Source organism: Wasmannia auropunctata, unplaced genomic scaffold (genome assembly GCF_000956235.1).
Source record: "Wasmannia auropunctata unplaced genomic scaffold, wasmannia.A_1.0 LD336071.1, whole genome shotgun sequence".
Classification (NCBI taxonomy): Eukaryota; Metazoa; Arthropoda; class Insecta; order Hymenoptera; family Formicidae; genus Wasmannia; species Wasmannia auropunctata.
Genome location: NW_012026819.1, coordinates 1,434,194 through 1,442,948, shown reverse-complemented (window position 1 = coordinate 1,442,948; position 8,755 = coordinate 1,434,194). Strand labels below are relative to the sequence as shown.

The 8,755-nt window shown below is 39.5% G+C and overlaps 1 protein-coding gene across 4 annotated transcripts in view; it reads right to left on the bottom strand.

Annotated features, from left to right (window-relative positions):
- The window catches only part of LOC105449901 (segmentation protein cap'n'collar), a 99,726-nt gene that overhangs the window by 35,201 nt on the left and 55,770 nt on the right, over positions 1-8,755 (bottom strand). For all 4 annotated transcript variants that reach the window (XM_011689356.1, XM_011689357.1, XM_011689359.1 and 1 more), the window contains exons 4-5: positions 5,800-6,110; positions 5,098-5,301 (exon numbers count right to left, since the gene is read on the bottom strand). In XM_011689356.1, the coding sequence (XP_011687658.1) occupies positions 5,098-5,301; positions 5,800-6,110 (515 nt within the window). The remainder of the gene's footprint in view (positions 1-5,097; positions 5,302-5,799; positions 6,111-8,755) is intronic.

Sequence of the window (8,755 nt, the reverse complement as noted above, 5' to 3'; positions counted from 1 at the left end):
AACGTAACGTCACAAATATATTTAATATAAAATGATCACATGATTTCCTATATCTTCAAACGCAATCCGTAATTTCTAAGACACATGTTATATATGTACTATGAACCACCTGTGATAGAAGTAGATAGCGCAAAAAATGTTCGCGCGGAGCTGAAGCGGTACCACATACCCGGGGCTCTCGCTCTCGCAGAAGCGCCTTCCTCTTCGCGAAGGAAATAAAAAAAAAAGAGAGAGAATCCGACGATAACGCCGGAACGTGTGCCACCCGACTGTAATGGGTCGCATTACGTGTCCGTCGTTTGTATCTCGGTGTATACGCTAACATGTAGCAATTACAGGTGACTGAGGTCAGTGTTAATACGACGGTCGCGTGAGAGAGGAGCTCCAAAAATGATATAGCTCGCGAGCGGCGACGGCGCGTTTTTCTTGCGTAAGCCTTCCATATAATACGCACGACACATCCTCCTCCGTAGGCAAAGGTCCCGGGCGTAGGAATATATTAATTTAGTGTACTCATTACGTATTGAAAGACCCGCGCGGACGCGGCGCGGCGCGCGGAGTATGTAATGCTTCTCCGACGGCGGTTGCGTGTAATGACAGTTCTACATGCGGGACGCAAGGTCGCATAACCGCACGTGTGTGTGTAGGTATGTATATGCGCGCGCGCGCGCGTACGATATGGAAACGAATTTTATAGCGAGATGTCGGACTAATTTGCTCTTTAACATGAGTGATTCCTTTAACATGAGTAAAATTGTGCGATTATGCGCCCCAATAACGCGATTGAGATTCGTTTACGGCGAAACAAGTGCCGTAAATTTTAAATTACTATTTTAATCCTTTTTAATCCTTTAGTTATTGTACGTAACTGAATATTCTCACGCAAGACGGTTATTGTATATTTAAGCACGTTTTGTTAACATTTTGTTCCTCGAAGTAATTTCGCGCGTTAGCAGAGTCCAATGAATACGAAAGTTATATGTGTGTAGTTTTTCTCGTAAAGAAAAACAGGTTACGTTTCTAGAATTAATCGCAGTGAACACAGTCCATCGCTAAGTATTCTCAGTTATTAACTCCGCGATATACGTCTTTTTTTTTTATCCGCGGAACCTTGCCCTCAAGACCTTGCGCCGATCTTTACCTCCTTCTTTGCTGATTCCACGTGCGAGCGACGGGGTTATCGTATCTGTTATCGCATCATGAATTTTTATTTGGTTATCATAATAAGTGGATTGCGTAATTAGTGTAATCTACCTGAAGAAGACCTTCGTCCAATATCAGACTCCAACATTCTGTATTTCCTTGGCACGTGTGCTCGTTCGTCTGCGGATGAGGTTTGACGAAGGCTTGCTGCACGTCGTTCATGTGTGTACCCTTTTCACTCGAAATACAATTGGGCACGAGATTTACGCACCGGGTACTGACGTCAAATTAATCAAATACTATTCAAGGAACAACTTTCTTTTTTACGAGGAGTTTCCACCCTGCGGCACGAAATTGCACATCCATCCGTCGGCATGGGAATTCGAGTTAATTTTAATCAGGTACGGTTTTTGTTAGTGCATTATATCGCGTTACTCCAGAATATTATTCCTGCATTCGAACGGATATCTCAGTCCATTGGCGATGTACGAAATATCATTTTGAAAGGTACAACGTGGAGATTTGTATATTCAACGTGGGCGGTCTCGCGGAGTGGACGTGAGAAGGGTTTCTTGGCCTCGTTCAAATCGCTTCGAGCCTCGTACAAATGAACGTGATGCGCTTCATAGAGATAGTCATTGTACTAGGTGGCTTTATCACTCGCACACTTGTATCTCACGTAGTTTAATCTCCGTCTCGATAGCGTATTACGCATCGTAGAATTTACTGTTCACGTAACACCGAGATCCTTGAGATTAGAGACCGCAGGCGTACGAAACTTTATGCAAATTATCGACTTCGTAGTAGAGCCACCGGCTCGTCAAACGTACAAGGCCGGAACGGAGCGGTCGCGGAAGTCCAACGTCCTCATTTTGCAACCAGTTTTTCATTGACAATACCAAGTGGCTTGCCGGTGATGTGTCTGGGGCGGGAAACTTGTTGATATCCTCTCAAAGGCGTGGTCTCCTGCAACGTCTAGAGATCTTAACTTCTTCTTTCTCTTCTTCTTCTTTTTCTGCGAAGAAACCGTTCGTACGTCGCACTATCAGCAGAATCGCGCTCGACTATAAAGAAACCTTCCGGAACCGTTTATCGCGCCCATCTGCGGAGCGGATGTTCGCCAGCGAGACCGCCTCTCCTCCGGGTCGGATCCGGTCGGAGCTGACTTTTCCGCGAGATTTAGCGTTCACTTCCAGCCGCGTGTCGTCCGCGAGTGTCAGCGCCGACGTCCAGGATCACAAACATCGCGATCGCGTCCACCGCGGTTCGTGGTAGTAGGGGCCCGTGCCACCTCTCTCATTGGCGGGGGGGTTTTCAGACGTGTTCCTCCACGTGCACGCGAAGAAGTCTTGCACACGTACGCGTTGCGTCACGTCTTGCTGCTGGACGGACTCGCCGCGGACTATCCGGGTAGGTCATTGTCACGATCGTCCTCTCCTACAACGAATGTGATTTCTCGACGGGACGCATTGTATGACGTGCCCCGACAACACCGTCGGAATTCAAGTCCGGGGAAACGTCAACTTTCTAGGGGGTTTCTTCGGGATGCTTTTGAATCCACGGTGTCACTTCGTCTCGAATAGTTACATCTTGCGTGTATTTTATTAACCTACTCATGCATGAGATTTCAGGAGTCCAACGTGCGCTCAATTTGTTTTCTATTAGAATTCGTGTAAATGTATTAATACAAAATCTAAATTAGAACGTTTAGATTTTACCCGTATTTACACGATGGTAAACTGTGTTATAAACGCAGTATTTAAACACTTGAATGCGTGTATTAAAATAATTGTATTCTTTCTATAGATAAATCAGAAATAATTAAGTTTTTATCATTAGCTTCTTTGCATATCTCCCTGCGTTTACATTTCTGGGTTATTGAGAAGAAAGACGATTATTATATCACGTAATATGGTATATATACGGCTATAACTGAATCGTTATTCATATTATTACCCAGCTACTGTCTGTGATAAAATTTAATTTATGTTTTATAAAATACACGTCGCAAATATAAGCGGTTATAAGCATTAAGCATATATGTATGGCTTTCTCTAATAGAGACGAGTCTAAAACTATTCGTGTCTAAAACTTGTTTTGCTAATAAAATTCTATAATGCTATAAAGTGATAATGAGGGAAGAGTCTTAAACATGCGGCACGTAAGCAATATCTCTTAAAAATAAAGTGCCAAAAATGATAATAGATCTCTTCACAATTCTAGGAGCAATGAGTAAATTTTGGAAAAGTAAAGAAAAATTTTAAAGATTCTGTTTTAACTTTTTAAAAAGCAGATATGATGTCCAAAATATCGTGACAAAATATCGTGATAAAAAAAAATAAAAAGCATTAATTATAGCAAGTGGATTCCTTTGTTAAAGATAATTATCATTGTTAATTGTCACTAAGCGAAGAATTTCTGAAAATTCTAAAGAAATAAATCGTTGAGTACTATCGCAGTACATTACGTTGAACAAATTGTCGCTGGTAATAAATCATAAACGAATTCTTTCGGAAAGATCGCGGAGTGATATCGCGAGTTATACAAGCATAAAGTAATCTAACAGGTAATAATTATAATCAACGAGCTGGCTTTTTGCCGGAGCTGTAAAAACGCATCGCGCAAATCCGCGACAACGATTGCTACAAACAGCACGTTCTAACTGTCCAAAATGACAGCATGATACTCCCTATTAAAACAACGAGTTGTAATGATCGTTTATATGATTGCCGCGTTTAGATTGCTACATAATGAGATGTGTAAGAATCGGTACATACAGATGTAGTTCCGCTGAAACTTTAAAAAATGCATACAGATATTTTAATATTATATAAAAGATATTTTAATATCTTTAACAAAAGTATATAGAAACTGAACGCGCAACACGTGTTAAATTGTAAATTGAGATACTGTAGTAGATTTAAAACGTATAAATTACAGAAATAAAAATGTATATTAAAAGTTTTTGTATATTAACTGTTAAAAATATTATAATTATCACTAAGTGTTTTTGTAAAAAAAGATCTTAAATATATTTTCCTCGAATTAGAATTTCGCTTATTCTTGTTTCTATCACATCATTTTAGTTGTATAATAATCATGAGAAAGTTTTCATGATTTAAAGTTTTCACGAGTCTAGAAACGATCCATTTTCAATCGCCTCGTTACATTAAAATGTTATGATGTATAATTATGGGACCCCCTGAAAGGGGGTGTGAATGCCGCGGGAATGGAGCCGCAGCAGTATTTTCGCGGTCGACGCTGTAAATAAAGAGTGTCCCGTTTATGGACCGTAAACGCCGCTCTAACCGTGCGGCTTTGCGCGCCGTTCTTATCTTCACGACGTTTGTTTCCTACTTCGTATATCACCCGCTGCACCGCGTGGTATCATCGCGGTATCATTCCGAACCTCTCATTAACGGAATGTCGAAAAATCGCAAATGCCGTGGCCATTCTCGGCGACGATGCCGTTCGCGCGGCTCTTTCAGCGTCTCTCAAAACTGCAGCTGCAAAACCGTATCTCGAAGGGTATTAAGACGCCAGGAGAATCGCTCTAGTTAAACGTGTTATCGCAGGCCGGGCAATTTTTTTAAACGCGCGATCGTATCAAAGCATAGAACTTCCGAGTGCAAAGTGACTTAAAATGAAATTAAAACCCTGACAATTTTGTTTACACGAAGATTATTGAGACGTATTAAGCGCCATCGGAGACTGTTATTACAGAGACGATAATTCAACATCCGTGACACTCGATTAGAAACCGCGTCGGATAGCTCAAGATAATTTTTCATTGATTCACTTACACGACATATATGTTCGATAGGAGAAGCCCGTGTGTACTCTGTACATAAATCATTATATTGTTGCAATCATGGTCGACATTGTATACGCAGTAATGAGAGGCACTGGCCTTGGTTCTAATCTACAGGCAATGAAATCAGGGTCGTTCGTTACCTGGAAGGAGCGGTGGTGCGGATGATGGGGATGATGAAACTGCGGTGTGTGAATCATGTCGCCGGTCTCGGGATCCTCGCACCTGGATGACTTCTCGACCTCGGCGTTACTCGAGGCGGTAATGGCCGCGTCGCCCTCTGCACTCGCGGAGTCCTCGGCGGTATCTTCTTTCTTCTTCTTCTTCTTTACTTCCGGCTTCGTTTCCTAATAATCAATCTTTATATAATGATCACAATATCGCCAATGGCGTCGCCAAGGAGCGAAGCGCGTTAATCATGTAAAATATTCCAACACATTACATATACGTAAATATCTTTTTGTTTATCAGAGATTCGAATAACGTCAGGCACGCTAATAAAAAATTACATTATTATTATTATATATATATAATATAATACTTAAACAGAGAAGAGTTTGGAGAAGAATGGCTGTTGTATTGCCAAAATCGATGTCAAAATAATTCTTGCTGGTTTTATCTTTAAGTTTGTACAGTAAAAATGTCGCGAATAATCACATAGTAAACGACATTACAAAAGATATTTGCAAAAATAAAGTAGAAATAAATAAAATTTCACAATCCATCGCAAAGCAGCGAGCTCGGTATCGAAAAAGACATACGAAATATTAACATATTATCCATTTTTCATAAAGCGTCAAACTGTAGTTACTTCCAAGTAGAAGATACGAAGATATCCCACAAACCTCTGGTTGAGCCTCATCGAGGCCAACGAGCTGAAGCGCCTCCTCGAGATTAAATTCGTCGGGCAAGCCCAGAGTATCGTTGCTGAGCAGGCCTTCTACGCCGGCGCTTTCCAAGAGACTACCTCCGAGTAACTCTGAAGTAAATTCATGCTCGAGTCCTAGAGTGTCGTTTAGACCAAGCGAATCATCGGTTAAGTCTGCCAAGGGATGATTGTCCAAAGCCAACGATGCTTCGTTGAGAAGCGGGTCGTCCTCTTCGACGATGCTACTGCCACTACCGTTCTGACTGCCGGAGCTGAGAATGTATTCGCCTGTAAAGAGGCACACATTCGGTCGAGATGCTCGAAAAACTTAGTTAAATCGTTTCGCAAAATTTCCGACGGTCGACGAAAGACAGACGCGTATTTCCGATATTATATATGATTCATCGTGAGAGGCCACGCGTGCTTCGAAGCGGCAGGTGATGAAACATAAGCGAACGTAAACAAGTTCGCGTGCAGTCGTAAGGTTCACAGCAGAGATCAACCGAGAATACTTAATTAGTTGTCTGATTGCATAGCGCGATGTTACATAGGTTTCTTATCCACCCTATTATGCAACTTTGTTCCGACACGACATCGATAACTATTAGGTACTACAAATTTCTTTACATATATACATTCCATAATTTTCACCCAGAAGTGTAATCGCTATGGAATACTTTTGCAAATTTTAACTCTATTTTATTCATCTGCATTTACAATCTACAAAGATAAAAATCGTTCGTATCTTTATATATTTGTATCGGAAATTAAAAATTGTAAGAAAAAACGATCAATGTGTTTCTGTTTTATATAATATAATTTATATTTATATTAATGTCTACAAAAACTACAGCTGGCGATACAAATCAAATAATTATTAATTTCATTTGAATCCAACGACATTTGCAATGTTATGGCACAGAATAATCGTGACACATAGAGAAAATTCCTTCCCCGTGATTTCAAGAGAACTGTTTCATCAATCACTTATCTAAAAAGCTATTTATCGTTCTAGTTGTATTAAAATATCATGATCATTGATGCAACTGTTAATCTACAATATCTTCGCTTTTCTTGCAATCACACTATCAACAAAGTAATTAGGAGCATCGTGATTAATCGCTTATCGCCACCTTATTACGCGTACATGAATTGTGAGAAAAAATAAATTCACAACATTTCACTGCACCGAATAAACTTATGACTCGGCAGAAACGGATCCGAAGCGCGGCGCTCGAAAACTGGCAGCTAGCGACGGGCAGGAAAAATTTTTCAGGGGAAAAGAAAAAAAAACTTAACTAATTGAGGGACAAAGAGGGGTGTTGTTGGGAGATCCACCTGCTAGTTCCAGCAGCCCTCGTATGTTCCCGCCCTACAACCAATCGCGCAACCGCGTCGTTTCATCCCTTGCGCACGCATGAAAAGATAACACGGACAACGCTGTTCGAATCGTTCACGGTTTCCAAAATGCGTGACGAATAACTAACGCAATGTACTTCCATATGTCCCGAATAGACAGATAACATTTTTATATTCAAACCATAAAAGCTTTAAAAAATTATTCGTCACTTTTTTTGAGAATCGCTCTACGTTAAACTATTGTTTTTTGAAACTGTAAAATAATTTTGCACGTTGTAAATAATTTTATAGATAAATATAAGAGAAAAAAAAGAGTTTCCAATAAAAATGATTATATTAATTAATTTTAGTCAGGGAGAGTAAAGACACTTAATATTTGTATAATATTGTCACAATTATATATACTGTTTAATAAAAATAATAAATAATATCGTAAAATTAATAATTTAATTCATACAGTAAATGTTTAACACAAAATCTTGTGTTTTATATTTTGTAGTTACACAATAAATGTATATTTTCTTTAAAAAGAACTTACAATTGCGTATAAAATATAAAATATAAAATTAAACGGTATTTTACTCATATTAAACAATGGTATATTTCATTTAACTTTTAGGAACTATGGAATTAGAAACTTTATATTGAGCTTTCTTATTTACGGCTATCATTTGCCAGAATGTTCCACATTTCATCAGAACATCAAGTAAAAGGGCTTCTAGAATTTTTACCTGGATTTTTGACAAAAGATCGATAATATCGAGCAGCTTGAGCGAGCTACTTCTACGTGTGAAACATTTCCATCGAACACACAAAAGCGTACTCCTTTCTCTCCTCGTAGCCGGGCGATGTTATTAGAGATAATAATCTCATAAAATAATAATTCCTCTTTCGGGGGCTGTCTGGAACCCGGGCAGGTCCGTCTGACGAAACGATGGACAGGTTGACCGTGAAAGAGGAGGATTTTCGTCCTGCGCGGTTCCTACCGGAGTGAGTGCCGGTGCCTCCCAGTAAAGAGAGAGAGATCGCACCTTTTGGATGCCTATTACATTAACGAGTGGTGGCGGCCATTGTCTGGCCCAAATGCGAGGCCGACCGCGCGATAATGGCCGTCTATAATTTAAGGGAAGTCAAGAACAGCCCCTTCCCGTTCGACGTAAAGCCTATTTAAAGCCCGGTGGAATTACGAGATGAAATTACTTTCACATACACATGCGAAGTGTGCGCCACGCGTAATTGGTACAAGCATAATTTTTAACCGGTACAGGATAATTTTTTGTGCCTTTTATCATCGTGTTCTTTCTGCCTCTCTCTGCCCTACAACAGGTATTTACAAAATATAATTTCTGTTACGCTCTTATTTCCGCCGTAGAAAAATTTATTGAACATGTAAGTATATATTTAAAAAAGAGATATGAAAAATTCAATTTTTCTTCGTTATCCAATCAAAAGAAATATATTTTTAAATAAGATAAATATACGGCATGAATAAATGTGTGTTACAATACTTTAACTAATTTGAAGGAATAGATGAGAAATTATCCTATTTATTCTTTATATATATATATATATAT